This window comes from Rhinatrema bivittatum, chromosome 3 (genome assembly GCF_901001135.1).
Source record: "Rhinatrema bivittatum chromosome 3, aRhiBiv1.1, whole genome shotgun sequence".
Classification (NCBI taxonomy): Eukaryota; Metazoa; Chordata; class Amphibia; order Gymnophiona; family Rhinatrematidae; genus Rhinatrema; species Rhinatrema bivittatum.
The window spans coordinates 202,074,357-202,096,178 of record NC_042617.1 but is presented as its reverse complement, the minus strand read 5'-3'; the positions used below and the strand labels follow the sequence as shown (position 1 = coordinate 202,096,178).

General features: G+C 46.9%; 1 protein-coding gene across 6 annotated transcripts in view; it reads right to left on the bottom strand.

The window, feature by feature from the left end:
- Positions 1-7,828: 7,828 nt before the first annotated feature.
- Positions 7,829-21,822, bottom strand: part of C3H6orf118 (chromosome 3 C6orf118 homolog) — a 241,596-nt gene continuing 227,602 nt past the window's right edge. For all 6 annotated transcript variants that reach the window (XM_029594119.1, XM_029594118.1, XM_029594123.1 and 3 more), the window contains one exon: positions 7,829-8,094. In XM_029594119.1, coding sequence (XP_029449979.1) covers positions 8,043-8,094 — 52 coding nt within the window. In that variant the 3' untranslated portion in view covers positions 7,829-8,042. The remainder of the gene's footprint in view (positions 8,095-21,822) is intronic.

Sequence of the window (21,822 nt, the reverse complement as noted above, 5' to 3'; positions counted from 1 at the left end):
CCTGCCTCAGGAGGTAACTTGGTCATTTGGGTAACCGTGGACCGATTTTCCAAGATGGCGCACTTTGTCCCTTTGCCTAAGCTACCTTCTGCACCTGACCTGGCCGGCCTGTTCTCCCAGCATATTTTTAGACTTCACGGTCTCCCGCAGGATATAGTCTCCAATCGAGGACCACAGTTTACAGCTCGTTATTGGAAAGCCCTTCGCAAACGCTTCAATGTGCAACTTAGTCTTTCGTCAGCGTTCCATCCTCAAAGTAATGGGCAAACGGAACGAACCAATCGAACCTTGAAGACTTTTCTTCGTGCCTTCGTGAACGAACGACAAGATAATTGGGCTAAGCTACTCCCGTGGGTGGAGTTCTCATATAATAATCACACGCATGCTGCTACAAGAAAATTATTCCTTACCTGCTAATTTTCGTTCCTGTAGTACCATGGATCAGTCCAGAAAGTGGGTTATATCCCCCGACCAGCAGATGGAGTCAGAACAGAGTTTGAGAGCGTCAGCGTATAGAGTAGTGCACCCTCTGCTGGAGCTCAGTATTACGCACAGCAAAGCCCAAAAGCAAAAAACACAACATTTTGGATCCAGAACCGTTCCCAAAAAGGGACAGAGAAAGATATAAGTGAACAAACGGTCAACGGGACCAGCAACAGTCAACTTGTGAGGAGCTGTGAACAGTAACAATAATCAGAGACAAACAGAATGAAAGATACCTGGAAGAATCCGAGCAGGACCTAATGAAACCCCTAGTGGCTGGCGTCTGGACTGATCCATGGTACTACAGGAACGAAAATTAGCAGGTAAGGAATAATTTTCTTTTCCCTTTACGTACCTGGATCAGTCCAGACAGTGGGATGTACCCAAGCTTCCCTAAACCGGGTGGGGTCCTGAGAGACCTGCTCGGAGAACCTGATCGCCAAAAGAACCCGTGCACTGAGGCGCCAGGTGTAGTCTGTAATGTCTGGAAAAAGTGTGCAACGACTTCCATGTCGCCGCCCGGCAGATTTCCTGGGAGGAAACGGAGCGAGATTCCGCCCAGGACGCCGCTTGGGATCGCGTGGAATGAGCCGAGACGCTGCGAGGCGGCACCCGCCCCGCCGCAATGTAAGCCGATGAGATGGCGTCCTTTATACAGCGAGCAATAGTCGTCTTGGATGCCTGAGAACCTCTCCTCGGTCCTGACCAGAGGACAAACAAATGATCGGATACCCGGCAGTCATTGGTAACCTCCAGGTAACAGAGCAGTACACGCTTGACGTCCAGGAGCCAGAGAGACCGGGAGATCCTCTGGAGCAAACGCTGGAAGCTCCACCGTTTGATTGACGTGGAAGGCCGAGACCACCTTTGGTAGGAAGGATGGCACCATACGAAGGGAAACCCCAGAGTCGGAGAAACGCAGATAAGGGTCTCGGCAGAACAAGGCTTGAAGTTCTGAGATCCGGCGAGCAGAAGAGATGGCTACCAGGAAAACCATCTTGAGGGTCAGGTCCTTGAGGGAGGACCCCCTCAGGGGTTCAAAAGGAGGGCCCGACAGCGTTCGCAGCACCAAGTTGAGGCTCCAAGAAGGGAAAGGATCCCTGCCCGGTGGCCGCAGGTGTTTGGCACCCTTCAGAAAACGTGCAATATCCGGCTGAAGGGGTAGAGAGCAGTCCTTCTGTACCAAGACATTCAAGGCCGCCACCTGAACCCAGAGCGAATTATAGGCGAGACCCTTATCCAGACCATCCTGTAGGAAATGAAGGATCAGCGGGACAGTCGCCTCCATGGTTTGGACTCCGTGGTCGGAGCACCATGCTTCGAAGACCTTCCAAACTCGAACGTAAGCGACGGAGGGCGAAGGCTTGCGGGAACGAAGCATCGTTGAGATCACTGTCTCCGGGTAGCCTCTGTGGCGGAGACGGCGCCGTTCAAAAGCCAGGCCGCAAGACAGAAGAGTTCTGCCTGCTCGAAAAATACCGGACCCTGGCGCAGGAGATGAGGAAGATGGGACAGGCGAAGTGGGCCTTCCACCGTCATCTGAAGTAGATCTGCGAACCATGGCCAACGGAGCCATTCCGGGGCGACGAGAATTACAGTCCCTTGATGATGTTCCAACCTGCGGAGAACCTTGCCGACCAGAGGCCAAGGAGGAAACACATAGAGCAGTTGATCCGACGGCCACGGAAGGGCGAGGGCATCCACCCCCTCCGCGCCACGCTCTCTTCTGCGGCTGAAGAAGCGTGGAGATTTGGCGTTGAGAAAGGTCGCCATTAGATCGAGGCGTGGAGTCCCCCAACAACGGATGATGAGATGCATTGCCTCGTCGGAGAGAGCCCACTCGCCGGGGTCTAGCTGTTGACGACTCAGGAAGTCCGCCTGAACGTTGTCCACCCCGGCGATGTGAGAGGCCGCTATACGGACGAGATTGCTCGTCCGCCCACTCCATCAGGGGAGTAGACTCGAGGGAGACATGCTTGCTTCTTGTCCCCCCTTGACGATTGATGTAGGCCACGGTGGTGGCGTTGTCCGAGAGGATCCTCACCTCTCTGTGTCGCACCAGGGGAAGAAAACGCTGGAGAGCGAAACGCACGGCTCTCGTTTCTAGGCGATTGATCGGCCACTTTGCCTCCTCTGGCGTCCAAGTCCCTTGAGTGGTGCTTCTTTCGCAGACGGCGCCCCATCTCGCGAGGCTGGCAACGGTGGTCACCACCACCCAATTGGGAACCTCGAGCGAGACTCCCCGAGCCAGATGCGAGGGGACAAGCCACCAATCCAGGCTTTTCCTGGCTAATGGTGGAAGCGGCAGGATCACCTGATACTCCTGGGAGACTGGTTTCCAGCGGGATAGTAGGGACGCCTGTAGTGGACGCAGGTGTGCAAACGCCCAGGGTACCATGTCGATGGTGGAGGCCATTACTCCCAGGAGCTGCAGATAATTCCAGGCGGTTGGTTCTTCCAGAGCCGAAAACCGAGACACGTGCTCTCTCAGGGCTTGCGCCTTGTCCTGGCGCAGGAACACCATCCCCCGCCGGGTATCGAAGCTCGCCCCTAAGAAATCCAGGTGTTGCGAGGGCACAAGGGAACTTTTTGGAAGGTTCACCACCCAGCCCAGAGAGCGTAGGAATTGTACTACTCTGGCCACTGAGGTCTGACCATGTGAGAAGGACTTCGCTCGAATCAGCCAGTCGTCTAGGTACGGATGTACTAGGATACCCTTCTTGCGGAGGGCCTCCGCCACCACTACCATGATCTTTGTGAAGGTCCGAGGTGCGGTCGCCAAACCGAAGGGAAGCGCCTTGAACTGAAAGTGTTGACCGAGAATCTTGAAGCGAAGATACCGCCGGTGAGCCGGCAGGATGGGAATGTGCAAGTACGCTTCTGAGAGGTCCAGTGAAGCGAGGAATTCTCCCTTGTGCACTGCGGCAATCACTGATCGGAGAGTCTCCATGCGGAACCAGGTGATCCTGAGGGCCTTGTTTACCTCCTTCAAGTCCAGGATGGGGCGAAAGGAACCGTCCTTTTTGGGAACGATGAAGTAAATGGAATAGTGGCCCAAGCCCACCTCGAAGGGGACGGGAATGATGGCCCCTATTTCCTGGTGTTTGTTGAACCGCTAGTGTTTGTTGAACCGCTATCCTCTTGAGATCCGAACCGCAGGGGGAGAAGATGAACCAGTCCCTCGGGGGGTGGACAAATTCCAAGGCGTAACCGTCTCTTATGGTATCCAGCACCCACTGGTCCATGGAGATAACTGCCCACTCCTCGTAGAAGTCCATGAGGCGGCCTCCGATCCGGGGAGGTGAGAAGTGGGCTCCTTTGGCATCATTGGGATGACTTTGTGGGCGGAATTCCCTGCCCTGGACCCTCTCTCGCGGGCCTCCGCCCACGAAAGGAACGAGACCAAGGCTGGGATCTTGTCTGCTGTGTCCGGGAAGCGGACTGTCGGAAAGACCTATAACGTCGCTGTGCTCTGGCCCTGGTTCTACCGGAAGAAAATGATCTGAAGGAATGCTGTCTATCCTCCGGCAGCCGATGCACCAAATTTTCCCCCAGTGACTTGATGATCTGATCCAGGTCCTCTCCAAATAAGAACTTCCCCCGAAAGGGGAGGGAGCCAAGGCTCGACTTGGAGGAAGCATCCGCTGCCCAGTTGCGAAGCCACAAGAGCCGTCGGGCTGCTACAACCGAAACCATGGACCGCGCCATTACGCGAAAGAGATCATACAGGGCGTCCGCCCCGTATGCTATGACAGATTCCAGCCGGTCCGCCTGGGCGGCCTCTTCGGGGGGCAATTCCTGAGAGGTGAGAAGCTGCTGTACCCAGAGTAAGCTGGCCCTTTGCGCGAGTGAACTGCACATCACGGCCCGCATGCCTAGGGCGGAGACTTCGAAGACCCTCTTGAGGAAGGTCTCTAGTTTACGGTCCTGCGTATCCCGCAGGGCCGTTCCCCCCGTGACCGGGATGGTTGTCCTCTTGGTCACTGCCGACACCGCTGAGTCCACCTTGGGCACCTTGATAAGATCCAAAAAAATCCTCAGGGAGCAGGTATAGCTTTTCCATGGCGCATGTGACTTTCAAGGACGCCTCGGGAGTGTCCCACTCCCTGGTGAGAAGCTGTAGGAAGGACTCATGGATAGGGAAAGCCCTTGCCCTAGGACGAAGGGCGGCAAGTACTGGATCTCCTTTGTCAGACGAGGTGGCGACGGCAGGAGCCACAGGGATCGGCGGATCGAGGTCCAGCTCCTGAATAATGTGGTGGATGAGTTCATCCAGCTTTTCTTTTTGAAAAATCCGTAGGGCTCGAGGGTCGTCCCCCTCCGTATGTCCATCCGGATGCGCCTCCGGGGGTTCCGGGGAGACGTCTCTCACCGGCGAAGTCGCCCCCGTGGTACGCCGGGGTGGCACGGGAGAGGGACCCGGCAGGGATCCAGGCGTAACGGACGAGGCGGTGAGACCAACAGCAAGTTTAGGAACCTTGGGGGGAGGGGCCCCCAGGGGATTAGGCGCCTGCGCTCCCATACCATGCAAATAAGCCATGTGCATTGCCAGAATAAAGTCAGGTGAGAAAAACGGAGAGCTGATTGAAATCCCTGGGGGGGGGGACCGTCCTGGGAGCCCCGGTCGGGCAAATCTCCCGCCGGGGGCAAAGCCTGTTGAGAGCCAGTGCAACCAATTCTGTCTGCATCTGGGAGCGAGTCCGTCTCACGCTGACCCCCTAAAATGGCTGCCGTTCCTACCAAAGGCGGCGTCGTGGCCGGCCCGCGCCACCCGGGCTGAGGAGGAGGCAGGTCCGAAATCGCACCGGAGGACTGCAGGGTGCCTTCCCCGTCGGGGAAGCACCGCTCACAAAGCCCCTCCCTCAGAAATTGATTTCCCGGCTCGCCGCAGGCCTCACACCTCGAGGACCACGGCATGTCAGCACCGGGAAAAAGAAAAGCTTTGGGGGGGGGGCCAAAGACGAGCTAGTGCCGCGGGGGGGGCCTGGAAATGGCCCTAACAACCCGCCGAAGGGGTTCAGTAACTGCGGGGGAAAACCCCCGTTTCAGTTGAGCACACACCCACGGGCGGAGCTTGCGAACCGCGGGACCCCCAACGACGCGTGGAGTGACCGGAACCACCGGCATCCACGGGGCACCACCAAAAAGAAGCAAACCTGTGGAGAAAGAAACTCAAAAAACTTCCACTTACCCCAACGGAAGAGGAAAGGAGTACAGAATAGAGAAGGCAAAGCCACAGACACACGCTCCTCAAAAATTGAAAACTTTTTTTTTTTTTAAACTTTAAGGATCCAAAATGAAGAGAAACATAAGACAGGGAAATACTGTGGAGAAAAAGAAAGAAATAACTAAAAATGAAGAAACCCTGTCAATCTGGGGGAGCTAGTGGATCCCCCCCACTCGCATCTGCTGGAGTCAGAAGAATACTGAGCTCCAGCAGAGGGTGCACTACTCTATATGCTGACGCTCTCAAACTCTGTTCTGACTCCATCTGCTGGTCGGGGGATATAACCCACTGTCTGGACTGATCCAGGTACGTACAGGGAATGGAAGGTCGCCGTTCCTCGTTGTTTATGGGAAGCAACTTCGTCCGCCCCTACCTTCGCCTGAACCTAGTGCACTCCCGGCAGTGCAACTCTCAGCTCGCTAGCTTCGTTCCTTGTGGATCTCTACACAGGAAAAGATCCGTAGAGCCGCCCTGTCCACCAAAAAGTGGGCAGATAAGCATCATCAGCCAGCAAACATCTTCCTCCCAGGAGACCGTGTCTGGCTTAGCACCAGAAATCTACAGCTACGTATTCAGTCTAGAAGACTAGCTCCGAAATTCTGTGGGCCTTTCCGAGTCGCCGAATGAGTGGGAGCAGTCTCATACCGTCTGCGCCTACCCTCCTCCATGCGCATACATGACGTGTTCCATGTGTCATTGCTGAAGCCTCTTGTGCTATGGAGGTACCACTCCCGGGCTCCCGAACCATCGGATCCTTCAGTACCGGACAAGGTCACGTATCAAGTGCGTGAAGTTTTGGATGTCCGGTTTCATCAACGCCGATGGGAATACTTGCTTGCCTGGGAGGGTTGCGGACCCGAGGATAACTCTTGGGAACCGGCCCATAACATCCTCGACAAGGACTTATTACGGCAGTTCCATCTGGACCACCCAAGTAAACCTGGGCCGGCTAAGAGGGGGCATAAGAGGGGAAGTACTGTTGCGGTTCTGGCCGCGAGCACCACTGCCAGGCACTTACCTCTGGGCTCCTGGACCTGCTCCCACTTCCAGAGGCCTGGCTTGCGGCCTGTTTGGTGGCGCCCCCGCTGGGGCTGCCCTGCTGCGAGGTCTCCCATGGACAGCCGGCTCCTAGGCCGCGCGCGCCACTCGGGCGCTTTTCTAGGCTGTTTCCCGCCAGTGGTGACTCCGCCCAACTCCTGACGTCAGACACCGCAGCCTTGATAAGCCGGCCGCGGCCATCCAATCTTTGCCTTGCAACGGGTTAGCCTCCTGGTTTCCTGTTGCGCTGTGCCCCGGAGTGACTCGCTTTGCTTCGTCGCTCCGTTCCTGCTACAGTACCTGCTTGGTTCCCGCCTGCCTGCTACAGTACCTGGTTGGTTCCTGCTTGCCTGCTATAGCACCTTCTTGGTTCCAGCCTGCCTGCTACCACACCTGCTTGGTTCCAGTACCCGAATCCTGCTACAGTTCCTGCCTAGTTCCAGTACCTGAGTCTTGCTACAGTTCCTGCCTGGTTCCAGAACCCGAGCCCAGTTACAGTATTGCTACTGTCCTAGTCTGATTCCACTTACCTGTCCTGATCCACAACCCGCCTAAGTCCCAGCGGCCGGGGCCCTATGGGCTCCTCCCAGGGGGGCTTCGGCTTCCAAGGGTGAAGCCACCTAAGTCCCAGCGGTTGGGCTCCTACGGGCTTCTCCCGGGGGAGTACCAGCTTCCAGGGTGAAGAGCATCTACGTCCTGCCTGAAAACCTGCTTCCCGGCCTGCTATTCATTAGAGACATTGACCACCTTTCCCAGTCTCCAGCAGGTCGGCCCAAGGGGCCACTAAACAGAGACTCCCATAACATTATGTGGGTAAAATGTATGCACCCTGTAATACAGTGTATGCACTTTTAGCAATTCCAAAAAGAGGGAGGACTGGGGTTCGGGTTCCACTAAGAAAACTGAAATGTATTTGATTTGAGTTTCTAAAATATTTACTTAAATGTGTTGGAATTGCAAAGGTAATGCATTTCAGAGTCATCTGCAGAAATCTCCAGTTTATGTACATGTATGTGTATATATATAGATATATATTTTTTCTTTATTTTCATTCCACATATCATGAGAAACAGTTGAGAATAAATTTAATATTGCACATATTTAATAATGAATGTATATGAGTGCTTGTACAATATTTACCATATTTGACAATATTTATATTCCAGCAATTTGAGATCACATACAACCATCTTGCCAAGTTATGAGCTTTTATTTTCTAAACAGATTTTAAGTGTAGGTGAACAGCAGTAACAGAAGAAGCATCACAGACTTATGATTTTCTGAATTTTCAATTTCATTTATCATCATCATACGATAGGAACTTATTCAGCAAATATTTTACCTCCCTGAAATAAAAAATAAAACAACATATTACCATTTATTTTGAAAAAATATCAAATTCTAATGAACACTGAGGACATTTTCCAGAGGGATTTTTGCCTGAGTAACTAAACAATTACCCAGGTAAATTCCCTAGGCTGAAAATTGCCCTTCCCTGGGTAGCTAAAAGTATATGGGCTGTTTCAGCTACAGCGAAAATAGCTGGGCTTCAGTGGGGGGAGGGGAGGGCTATCAAACAGGTGTAAAGTCCACATCAGTCCTGCATTTTTCAAATGCCACAGGAAGCTTCCTTTTGAACAATTAGCTTACAGGTTGCAGGGTTTCAACATTGCCTCCATTTATTACAATACCCCATGTCTTTCCAAATTATTTTTGCATGCAGTTAAATTAATCTAATTTTGCCTTTCTCTTCGAAATCTTTAAGTCCACTCTACCTTCAGTTTGCAAATGTTACTTCTTGTGAGTGATACAAGCTAAGGAGGAACTGTGAAACAGAGCAAGCTAGGGGGAAGAACTGGTGATTCTTGTGCTTGGGACAAGTCAAAGAAATATTTATTTATTTATTTAGGGTTTTTATATACTGACCTTCTCGATATAAAATATCGAATCAGGTCGGTTTCCATAGAACAAAACTGTCGCTGGTAAGGCATTACATTAAACATTAAGTATTGAACATTAAACAAGGGTAAGGTGATACATTAAACATTAAACAGAGTTTAGAACAAAAGAATGTAAATCGGTAAATATTAAATATAAAATATAAAATAGATGGCAATAATTCGTCAAATAACATGAGTAAATGATAAGACTAACTACAAATAATTGGTAAGTAAGGTTGGAATGTACTGGTAGGGGTATACAGGTGACTGTGGTCACTGTTGATGGGCATAAATATGGGATGAGCAAAAACTAGTGAGCTAATGTATCAAGAAAGGGTCTTTCATAGCAAGTGGACTGTCCAGATAGGGCGAGTTCGGGTCCTGAGGGTATATGGACGGTCGTGGGCTTTATATTGAGCTATTTTGCTCTTTGACCGGTGTCAGAGTGTTCCTGCGATTCCGGAAAGGCTTGCCGGAAGAGCCACGTTTTTAGATTTTTCTTGAAAGTTAGATGGCAGGTTTCTAGTCAAAGATCTGGCGGTAAAGAGTTCCAGAGGGTGGGCCCGGCTGTTGAGAGTGCTCGTTTAGTTAGTGAAGTTTTGATCGGGCTCAATATGGCTCAATCCTTCTTTTAAGCTTCAATCAAAGCAGATTATTGAATAATTACAGACTATATACAGCTCATTATTTCTTCCCTTCCTCCTTTATGTCAGCACCCAGGATGGTTGAAACTTTGGAAGTATTCCAAAGTGTGCTTAGTGTAAGTAGATTTATATAATACACTTGAAAATAGAAAATACCACAATTTTTCCAAAATAAAAAATACTACAATTTTTCCATAAAAATGTCAAATGTATGTTTTAAATACTAATGGATCCATTTGACCTATTTAATCTATTACTCTAAGAATGGTGCTGTGTATTCATAAGGTAAGGTAATTCTGAAGTAAAACTGCTGAACAATTTGAAACTCTAAAATTAAAAGTTCAATTGTTCTAATTATGGGAGTAATGTTGAGATTACTTACCTGATAATCTCCTTTTCCTTAGTGTAGACAGATGGACTCAGAACAAGTGGGTATAGTGTGCTCGTGCTAGCAGTTGGAGACGGATCTGACGTCAGCACGGGTACATATACCCCCACAGGAAGTGAAGCAACTCAGTAATCTTCCTTGCAAAAGCTGTTATGGATATATGTGTACTGACGATCAATGAAATAGGGAAACAGGATTCCCCTGACCGATGGATAGTAGCTGAAGACCGCCAGCGCTTCCAACCGGAAGGCGTCGACACCTGGTAGAGTGGACGCTCTGATTTAAGAAAATGACATGGCTTACCATGAATCGGTGAAACCCATGTATACCGGCAGCCGGGCAGGATGCTGAGTCCATCTGTCTACTTACCTGATAATCTCCTTTTCCTTAGTGTAATCTCAACATTTCCTGGCGTGTAGCCAGATGGACTCAGAACAAGTGGGATGTACAAAAGCTTTACTCCCGGACTGGGCAGGAGGCTGCCTGAGGACCGGGTAGGACCACCCTCGCAAATGCTGTGTCCTCCCTGGCCTGGACATCCAGACGGTAAAATCTGGAAAAGGTATGGAGGGAGGACCATGTCGCCGCCTTACATATTTCTGCGGGCGACAGCATCCTCGATTCTGCCCAAGATGCTGCTTGCGCTCTGGTAGAATGAGCCTTGACCTGTAGAGGTGGTGGCTTTCCGGCCTCTACGTAGGCTGCTCTGATAACTTCTTTGATCCAGCGGGATATGGTAGGCCGAGAGGCCGCTTCCCCTTGCTTCTTCCCGTTGTGAAGGACGAGCAGATGGTCCGTCTTTCGTACTGCTTCTGTCATTTCCAGGTATCTGGGCAGCAATCTGCCGATGTCAAGATGGCGTAGCAAACGCCCTTCTTCAGATTTCTTCAAACTCGCCGTGGTTGGCAAAGATATGGTTTGGTTGAGGTGAAAGTGTGAGACCACTTTAGGTAAAAAGGAGGGAACCGTGCAAAGATGGATAGCCTCAGGAGTGATTCTGAGAAAGGGATCACGGCAGGACAGCGCTTCTAGCTCGGAGATTAGGCGTGCTGAACACACCGCCAGCAAGAACACCATCTTCAAAGTTAGCGAACGGAGAGACAGGCCCCGAAGGGGTCTGAAGGTGGATCCCGCAAGGAAATCCAAAACTATGTGCTCATCAACACGCGCATATCATGGGCGCTCAATACCTGAACAAGGCAGACAAAATGGCGACCTCCACGGCGTGCCACATGCAGGCAACGCCGCCGATCCTCGTACCTCAGAGACCAAAAAGTAAGAGACATACGCCTTACCTGATCCTCGGCGCTTCCCGGCTGTAACCCGGGCGGTCTCCGGCTGCGGGGGGAGAGGGGAAATACCTTCACCGCCGCGCTTGAGGAAATGCACCCGCTGCCTCTAAGCCGCCGAACTCGTCTCGCTCGGGGCTAAGTCCACACCGGGACCGAGGCGCCTCTCAGCCAAGCCCGAGCCCTTCTCGCTCGGGGGCTAGATCCCTGCCGCGATTCGGCCACCGGACCGAGGCGTAGACCTCCGAGGGATCGCGGAAATCACCCCGGGAAACTCAACTGGGGGAGGGACCCAAGGGTATCACCGCAGGAGTGCGGGGCTCGTCTTCTGAGAAATTTGGAAAGTAGAAAGTAGAAAGTAGAAAATAGAAAGTAGATTTGGAAAACACGCTCAGCGAGCGTGCAGGCACTCCAAACTGCTTTGGAGACGGAAATTACTGAGTTGCTTCACTTCCTGTGGGGGTATATGTACCCGTGCTGACGTCAGATCTGTCTCCAACTGCTAGCACGAGCACACTATACCCACTTGTTCTGAGTCCATCTGGCTACACGCCAGGAAATAATAATTTATATTTATACACTGCTTTTTAAATAGTATTATAAAAACATAAGAATCACCATACTAGGTAAGATCTCAGGTTCATTTGGCCCAGCATCCTGTCTCCAACAGTGGCAAGCAGCAGGTGCTTAGAGAAAGTATATAAGAAACATGGGAATACAGTATTGTCCATCTGTTGTGATAGCCTTTACATTTTCAGCAATCATGGTTTAAGGTTGCTATCCCTGACTTATGTTAAATAGCTTATGACTGTTCTATTTTTTTTTTTTTTTAATTTTAAAGGTTTTTACACTATTTTTCAAGATAAACACTTGAATTGAATACAGAAGAGCCGGATACATTTATCTTCAAAAGCATACAGATACAGAAGAAAAAGACAGAAAGAATGACTTAACTGTTCAAGTTAAGCTAATATATTTGAAAATCCTCTCTTCAACCTAAGTCCTCTATTAAGGAGATCCAATTAACAACCCCAGGAAAATGTTTGTAAGCAATTCTCAGCTACCAGAGACCAATATATTTTTCCAACAGACATCAAAGCAGTCTATCTATTTCCTTCTAAGGCAATTGGAGAAGAGGAAGCCCTGTTAAGATCAGATGAATTCTTATCAGCAAGAAAAGCCGTTAATTGTGTAGGCAGGGAAAATATATAAGATAATTATGATATTTAAAAATGCATTTACACGGGTATTTTGAAAGAAAGCACCGACCAAGGCTCTAGACCTTAATAACAAAAATTGCTTCCTTTTCTTTTGAGTATATTTTGCTCAATCAGGAAATATGCTAACTTTAAAATCTAAGAAAAGCTCTCCATGATGTCGAAAGAAAGATCTCAGAACCCAGTCAAGTTCAGATTCAAGCAGAAAAGATACTATTAAAGTTGCTGGTGATGTTAAGTCTTTTTGGGTATACTCTAACAATTTCGAAATGTCCAATTGTGGAGTATCCAAAGGTGTTATAACTTGGAATCCATCTTGGTCCAAAGAAGTCTTCTTAAATGGTGGTATGTAGTATACACTCGAAGCCAGGGGTAGTGTCTGCTCTGGAAGTTTTAAAACTTCTAAAAGGTATCTTTTCCACATGTCCTTAGGTAACACTGTTGGATCCTTAGGAAAATGTATAATGCATAGGTTTTTCCCCCCTGATCATATTTTCCATTTGTTCGATTCTATTATGTAGCATCTGGTTTTCTTTAATCATTAACTGGTGTGTTACTGCCATGCTTCTAACTTCTGTGTTAACTTTCTGCAAAGAACTTTTACTTAGAGACACGTCCTTCTCAATTATATCCAGACGTTTTTCAAAGCCATGCACTGCCAAACAGAAAGGGCTCAATTGCTTAGATATATTTTTGTTCAAACACTGTATCGCCTCCCAAATAGATTCGAGGGTAATAATATTAGGTCTTACCAACTCAGGCAATGTAATTTTGGGTTCTTCCTCCAACTGCTGCTGACTGGGTAAGCTAGCTCCATCCTCAGCGTCCCGCGGGACTCCTCCCAACTCCAAGATCAAAGCAGGATCAGCTACCACTGTCCGAATGAAGCTGCCTCCTTCCTCTTCCACCAAAGGAGCTGCTTCCTCTAACTCCTACATTGCTCTGTTCACCACAGGGTTGGCTGGAGCTGACTGTTGCTCTGGGGAAAATGATGTCATCAATTCAAGGAGGGAGTCGGGTTCCTCTGCCTCCCGGCTTTCCTCCAGCGAACCTGCTCCTGGATTTAATGGTCCCCTTAGCACATGGGAGTCCATCGGGCCCAATATGTTAGGTAAGGTAGAAACAGGTAAAATAGCACACTCTCTGGCTTGGCATTTTCTGCCAGAGTGCGGCTTGTTTAACCCAGCACCCAAACGAGACTCACAGCCGCGTTAGTAGCAGTCAGCCATCTTTGATCCCCAACTGACTGTTCTATTTTTTATATTTCTTTCGTCCCTTTTTTTAATCTAATTATAGTATTTGTTTCCACAATGTCCTTGACAATAAGAGCCATAGATTTAATTCTGTTTTAGGATTAATTCACCTTAATTATTTTTTATTTCTGAAGGCTGAATAGTGGAAAAATCCCAAATAGAAATGGTCACAAAAGCTGAAGTCAGCAACAAATATGAACTGAAAAGAAAAACAAATATTCATATGATCTTAAAAAGATGTCCAAAATGTGCAGAAGGAGTCAGTATAGATGTTCAATTTGCAGCATCAACAGAAATGCCTACAAAATCTTTACACATGCCTATTATTCTCATCCAAGAGCTCCCAGACCCGAGTATATTTGCTCCTACTCAAAGCTGGTGCAATCTCTAGCAGGGGTGTGGCAGTACTTAGCCAACTTCCATTAAAATCTAGGGGAGGTTATCACTTGTAAATTTCCAATCCCATTTTTCAAATAGTAGTAGTGCTTCATTTCAGTACTTTTTTGCTGTAGGCAAAATAAAGGTCCCTAACTTGTGTTGTTTTCATTTCATACTGTATGTTCTCCATCCTCCTGTAATGTCCATGTCTACTGTCTCTTGGGTGCACTCATCCGACCAGGATAACACATGATTAATTATCCTTTATCTTGTGTCAGAGCAAGCCATCAAGCAGTTATAGAAAACATCTCACTTATTGTATGGATCACAAATCACTGAAATAATCAAACATGCAAAAGATTCTCAAACAGACTTTTATACGACAAATCCAACTGTCCTGCATCTATGTACTTTCTTACAACTCCAATCTACAAATATACTTTAGGCTGAATGTCTCATCCACATTTGAACAGAATGTCCAAGAGAAAACATTCTGCTCAAAAAATTGCATGAGAGTTATCTATACACTGGTCTTTTATGCAATTAGGGGTAGATTTTCAAATGTATGTGCAGGCGTACATGTTCGTGTGCTACCCGGCGCGCACACATGTACGACCGATTTTATAACATATACCTTGCGTGTGCCGAGCCCACGTCGAGCCACGCTGCCTTCCCCCATTCCCTACCCCCCTCACCCCATCTTCCCTTCCCCTACCTCCCCAGCCCATTCCCCCCACCTTTTTCTTTTTTTCACTTTTGTTTGAAAACTTAATTCAGCTCTGGGACTGAAGTAAGTTGCGCGCACCGGCCAACTGCTGGCACGCAATCCCCACCATAGTGGAAAATGGCTGCTGTGGCGGGAGCCTCTGATCCTGCCCCCGCCCCTTTAGTAATGCCCCAGGACGTACACACATCCTGGGGCTTTTTGCGTGTCGGCCGGGCCTTTAGAAAATAGACCCAGCATGTGTAACCCTTTGAAAATCCAGCCCATAATATTCAGTTGACCAAATGATCGGGATCCACTTTTGGAAATTTGATCTACTGGTTGATTCATTAGTTTCACTTTCATTACCAAAAACTATATCGATTTTCACTACTATAATAATATGCAAGTAAGACCTAGATTCATCATTTTTCATGAATAGTGCCTGACATCACAAGCTGAGAAGAGCCCAGATAGGCATTTCCATGGTGTGGGCTGTTGAGAGAGAGAGAGATTGAGAGAAAGAGAGAGAGAGAAAGCGAGAGAGACTCTTTATAAGACTATTATATAAGTCAACTATTTATATCACTGTAGGAGAGTCAACTAGTAATTCGAGGTGAGGTTTCGATGGTGATCTACTCTTGACCTAGTTTGATGCACTCTCTACCTAGTTGCTATCAAGCTAGGTTGAGAGTACAAATGTCATCTTTGCGTACCTTTCCTCATTCCAAATCACTTCAAATCTTCACTGATGTGTACTATGCTGTTTCTACATCCGATTGTGCATGTAAAACTTCCCCCCCCAAACCCTAGACCACCACCAAAACCTCACCTCGAGTTACTAGTTGAGACTCCTACAGTGGTATAAAAAGTTGACTAATATGTGTGCCTCCCCAGAGGCTCTCTCTTTCTCTCTCTCCCCACTCCAGTCCACTCTCTCTCCCCTCTCTCCCAACCAATTAGAAAAATAAGATCTGACAAAAAAAAAACAGATTTTACCTTTCAGCGATTGGAATATGCCATTTTTGGGAATATGTGTTTCTTATATATTTTGTATTTTGCTTTTTCATCAGTAATCCAGAGTTCAAAGAGTCTGGTTTCTCTCTGGCTTTCCATTTCAGTTTTGTCTGCATGTTTCTGTTTCTAATTTGTAGTTCCTTATTCTGTATTAGGTAAGAGTCCTTTTTTAGGGTCTCTTTTATTCTCTCTGTTTCTTCTCTCTGTTACGACTATGGCTGCTATGCAGCCGCCTCACTGCCAGAAGTCCCCCATGAGCATGCTCTCCTGGCTGGCCCAGTCCGCCCTCCTTGTCTACTCTATGTTCTGGATGTCCTTTATAACCCTGCCTAGCACATCCCTCGGGGCTTCGGCTTCGAGCTCGTTTGGGCTCCCTGCTCTAGCCTCTCCTTTGCCTTGCTCTGCTGCCTTCAGGCTTCTGCCTTGCTCTGCTGCCTACGGGCCTCTGTCTTGCTTTGTGGCCTTCAGGCTCCTGCCTTGCTGCCTTCGGGCTTGTGTTTTATGTTCAGTGTTAGTATTGTTTGGGTTAGTCTGTCTAGTCTTTGTCAGTCTTATTTCCCCGGGTTCCATTAGTCCAGTCACTCTTACCTACAGTCAGTATCACCCTTACCTTCACGCTATCCTGTTTCCATCCTTACAAGCACCCAGTTCCGGTATTCTGATCACCTTTACCTGCATTCACTTTCACACATACCTCCATGCTGTTCCTGTGTACCAAGCTCACCCTTACCTCCACGCACCTTGTATTAGACTCCCTCCAGCCAGCTCCCACCACCATAGGCATCCTCAGCATAATCCTCAGTTTCACAAAGCTCCAGACAGTATCCACACATTCCTGCCTGCACCAGCCAGTATCAAAGGCTTACTACTAGTCCTGCTTCTCTCCACCATAAGTCACTCCTGCAGATGGTGTTCACTACACCTAACCAGTGCCCATTCGTAACACTCTCACTTTCTGTCTTCTTTTCTTCCTCCTTCTCACATACAAGCTTTCTCTCGCGCATGTGAGATGATGATGCAGTACTTTGACTAACATGTTATTTCTCTGCAGGGATTTGTAGCAGTCCAACTTGTTTGCTCAGAAGGTGGTGTATTACCCTGTTTCCCCGAAAATAAGACAGTGTCTTATATTAATTTTTGCTACCAAGGATGCACTAGGCCTTATTTTCAGGGGATGTCTAATAGAGCTGCTGGCTGCCCCTGCGTCAGCCATGCCCCACCAGTGTGCTGTCAGAGAGAGGTAAGAGTGTGCAGCATTCATGATAGTCAGCTTGGGCTGACTCTGCTGCTTTTGAACCTCTGCACACTGCATCCCCAGATGTCAGTAATCTTGCTGCCACTGTCACTGCTGCCACATGGCTATTGGGGAGGCCCCGATTGCTGCTACTGACACTGAAGCCCATTCTGCTGCCTCCTCTGTGCAGGCCCCGTGGGCTTCCACTTTCTCCATGCTGATCTCGTACATTGTGAGATCCGCATAGAGAAAGTGCTATTCTTGCACATTCCCAAAGATTACATGTGCCAAACACTAAAAAGTAATTTATTTCTTTTTTTACCTTTGCTGGCTGATGTTAGTTTTCTAATCGGTTGGTCACAGCCTTTTTTTTTTCCCCACCTTCCCTTTCTTATTTTTTTGCCAATTCCTTTTATATTGCCCTTTTTTCTTCCGTATTTCTTTTCTCTCCATCTTCTTCCCTCAAACACAGTCAGGTTCTCATTCTCACATGCATTTCTCTCACACACACACACACACACAGGCTCTCACTGTCACATGCTGTCTCTCATACAATCATTCATACACACAGTCTCTCACTGGCACATGCTGTCTGACTCTCACACACACAGGCTCTCTCTCACTCCCACATGCTGTCTTGCTCAAGCATAGGCTCTCACCGTCACACCCTGTCTCTCTCACACACACAGAGGCTCTCATATGCTGCCTCTGCAAACATTCAGATCCTCACTCCCACACACAATCTCTCAACTCATCTCATACACGCACGCACCTCTCTCTCACCTCTGGGCCTCCTCTTCGCAGGTCGCCGCAGAATGGGCTTTGCAGCGGCCCTGAACTTCTCAGGCCGCGGCAGCCCTGCTACCGGGCCTCTTCCTCTTCTTGGGCTGCTGTGACTTCAGATTCGCAGCAGCCCGTGGCGACTCCTCCTCTTCTGCACGCGCTGATGCTCTTCCTCCTTCCTGCCCACGCGGCTCCGGCAACGTTTACTTCCGGGGCGCACAGGCAGGAAGGAGGAAGAGCATCAGCGCGTTTGAACGCGATCTTTTTCTTCGGGCAAGGAGGCTCAGCGGCCGCATGAGCCTCCTTGCGCCCGGGCGCATCGGCTCCCCTCCGGATACCACTGCTCGCATCTGCCCCTAATACCTTGGAAACTTTATTTTAAAAAAAAAAAAATGACGTCACAGGATTGACCAGCCCACCGGGGGAAGCCCGATCCCCCGTTAGGTCAATCCGCCCCTGTTTACAAGGGATGCCTTACTTTCGGGGGAGATCTTTTAATTTAGGAATTTGGCAAAATCTCTTCTAGGTCTTATTTTTGGGGGATGTGTTTCGGGGAAACACGGTAGCGTACTAGGACCTGATGTAATGTTTGCCTTGCTGTCTTTTTATAGATAAGGTTGCTGCTTCTTGAGTCCTGACAGATTGCTGTTACAGTATGGTATGGCAAGGTTCTAGGCATCTTCGTGTTTCTAATGTGTTTCTTCACAAAGTGTTTGGCAGTGGAGGGAGTTTGTTTTGCTATAACTGAGATGACACCAGAATTTGAAGATATTTTTATTTTGTGTCCTAATTCTGTTCTATATCCATTTGCATGTCTTATTTCTGTTCTTATGATTACTATGATTATTGCTGTTTTATTTGTAATTATTATATTCTCTGCATTTTCACAATGATGATTCATAAAAAATACATTAATGTTTATTTTATTACGTGATTGGATCGGATATTCCTTTTAAATGATCTTTGTTTACTTTTTACATGATATTGCACCAGGCAAAATGGTAGAAACCATCATAAAAAACAAAATTGCTGAACATATAGTTAAGCATACTTTCATGAGAGGTTTAGAACAGGTACATGTGAATTGGTTATTTACTCTTTCGGATAATAGAAGGACAAGAGGGCACTCCATGAAATTAGCAAGTAGCACATTTAAAACAAATCGGAGAAAATTATTTTTCATTCAATGCTCAATTCTTTTTCACTCAATGCATAATCAAGCCCAGTATCCTTTTCCAACAGTGGCCAATCCAGACGACAAGAACCTGGCAAGTACCCAAACATTAAGTAGAGCCCATGCTACTGATGCTAGTAACAGCAGTGGCTATTCTCTAAGACAACTTGATTAATAGCACTTGATGGACTTCTCCTTCATGAACTTATCCAAACCTTTTTTAAACCCAGCTACACTAAGGGCCTGATTTACTAAGGCTTTTCTCCCATTCTGTGCCTATGGGAAAAATACCTAGAAAATAAGGCCCTAACTGCGCTAACCACATCCTCTGGCAACAAATTCCAGAGCTTAATTAAGAGTTAAGTCAAAAATAATTTTCTCTGATTAGTTTTAAATGAGCTACTTGCTAACTTCATGGTGTGCCCCTTAATCCATATTAGGTGCTACAACCCAAGAAAGAGATCTAGGTGTCATAGTGGATAACACATTGAAATCGTCGGTTCAGTGTGCTGCGGCAGTCAAAAAAGCAAACAGAATGTTGGGAATTATTAGAAAAGGAATGATGAATAAAACGGAAAATGTCATAATGCCTCTGTATCGCTCCATGGTGAGACCGCACCTTGAATACTGTGTACAATTCTGGTCGCCGCATCTCAAAAAAGATATAATTGCGATGGAGAAGGTACAGAGAAGGGCTACCAAAATGATAAGGGGAATGGAACAACTCCCCTATGAGGAAAGACTAAAGAGATTAGGACTTTTCAGCTTGGAGAAGAGACGACTGAGGGGGGATATGATAGAGGTGTTTAAAATCATGAGAGGTCTAGAACGGGTAGATGTGAATCGGTTATTTACTCTTTCAGATAGTAGAAGGACTAGGGGACACTCCATGAAGTTAGCATGGGGCACATTTAAAACTAATCGGAGAAAGTTCTTTTTTACTCAACGCACAATTAAACTCTGGAATTTGTTGCCAGAGAATGTGGTTCGTGCAGGTAGTATAGCTGTGTTTAAAAAAGGATTGGATAAGTTCTTGGAGGAGAAGTCCATTACCTGCTATTAGGTTCACTTAGAGAATAGCCACTGCCATTAGCAATGGTTACATGGAATAGACTTAGTTTTTGGGTACTTGCCAGGTTCTTATGGCCTGGATTGGCCACTGTTGGAAACAGGATGCTGGGCTTGATGGACCCTTGGTCTGACCCAGTATGGCATTTTCTTATGTTCTTATGTTCTTATGTTCTTATCTTTCTATAATCTGAAAGAGTAAATAACTGATTCACATTTACCTATTCTAGATCTCTCATGATTTTAAAGACCTCTATCATATCCTCCCTCAGCTGTCTCTTCTCCAAGTTGAACAGCCCTAATCTCTTTAGCCTTTCCTCATAGAAGAGATTTATCATTTTGGTTGCCGTTCTCTGTACCTTCTCCAACACAATTACATCTTTTTTGAGATATGATGACCAGAATTGTACACAATACTTAAGGTGTGGTCTCACCATGGAGCAATACAGAGGCATTATGACATTTTCCGTTTTATTCACCATTCTCTTCCTAATAATTCCTAACATTCTATTTGCTTTTTTGACTGCTGCAGCGTACTGAACTGATGATTTTAATATATTATCCACTATGATGCCTAGATCTTTTTCCTGGGTGGTAGTTCCTAATTATGGAACCTAACATTGTACAGCATGGATTATTTTTCCCTATTTGCATCACTTTGCATTTGTCCACATTAAATTTCATCTGCCATTTGGCTGCCCCATCTTCCAGTCTCAGAAGGTCCTCCTACAATTTATCACAATCTGCTTGTGATTTAACTACTCTGAATAATTTTGTATCATCTGCACGGTTCCAAGTACAGATCTCTGAGGCACTCCACTATTTAATCTTTTCCACTGAGAAAATTGAACATTTAATCCTACTTTCTGTTTCCTGTCTTTCAACCAGTTTGTAATCCACGAAATGACACTGCCTCCTATCCCATGACTTTTTAGTTTCCTTAGAAGCTTCTCATGAGGGACTTTGTCAAACACCTTCTGAAAATCCAAATATACTGCATCTACTGGCTTACCTTTATTCACATGTTTATTAACCCCCTTTAAAAAAAATGAAGCAGATTTGTGAGGCAAGACTTGCCTTGGGTAAATCCATGATGTCTGTGTTCCATTAAACCATGTCTTTTTATATGCTCTGTGATTTTGATCTTTAGAATAGTTTCCACTATTTTTCCCAGCACTGGTCTATCGTTTCCTGGATCGCACCTGGAGCTCTTTTTAAATATTGGGATTTCATTGGCCACCCTTAAGTCTTCAGGTACAATGGATGATTTTAATGATAGGTTACAAATTTTAATAGACGTGAAATTTCATTTTTGAGTTCCTTCATAACCCTGGGGTGCATACCACCCGGTCCAGATGATTTGCTATTCTTTAGCTTGTCAATCTGGCCTATTGCATCTTCTAGGTTCATAGTGATTTGGTTCAGTTCATCTGAATTATCACCTTTGAAAATCATCTCTGTATCTGGTATCTCCTCAACATTCTCATTAGTAAACACAGAAGCAAAGAATTAATTTAGTATTTCTGCAATGGCCTTATCTTCCCTAAGAGCCCCTTTAATCCCTCGGTCATCTAATGGTTCAAATGACTCCCTCACAGGTTTCTTGCTTCAGATATATTTTTTTAAGTTTTTACTAGGAGTTTTTGCCTCTACGGCCAACTTCATTTCAAATTCTCTCTTAGCCTGCCTTATCAATGTTTTAAACCTTCAAATACTTTTGGCAATAACCCTCAATTTACAATATCACAAAAACTACTCCCAAAACATGAGGGAAACTGTAAAATACAGTAATAGATTATTTTATACTTTTTAATTCCCGGGAATCGGTATCAGAATATACAGTGTTTCAATCTCAGGGGCTCTTGTCCGCATAGGGCTACAACCCCTCTCTTTTGTTTGCACTTTGATAACGTCATTTACTTCTTCCCATTCATTATTTTTGTACCATAAGTGAAGTCTACCCTACTAATTACCCTTTTTAAAATA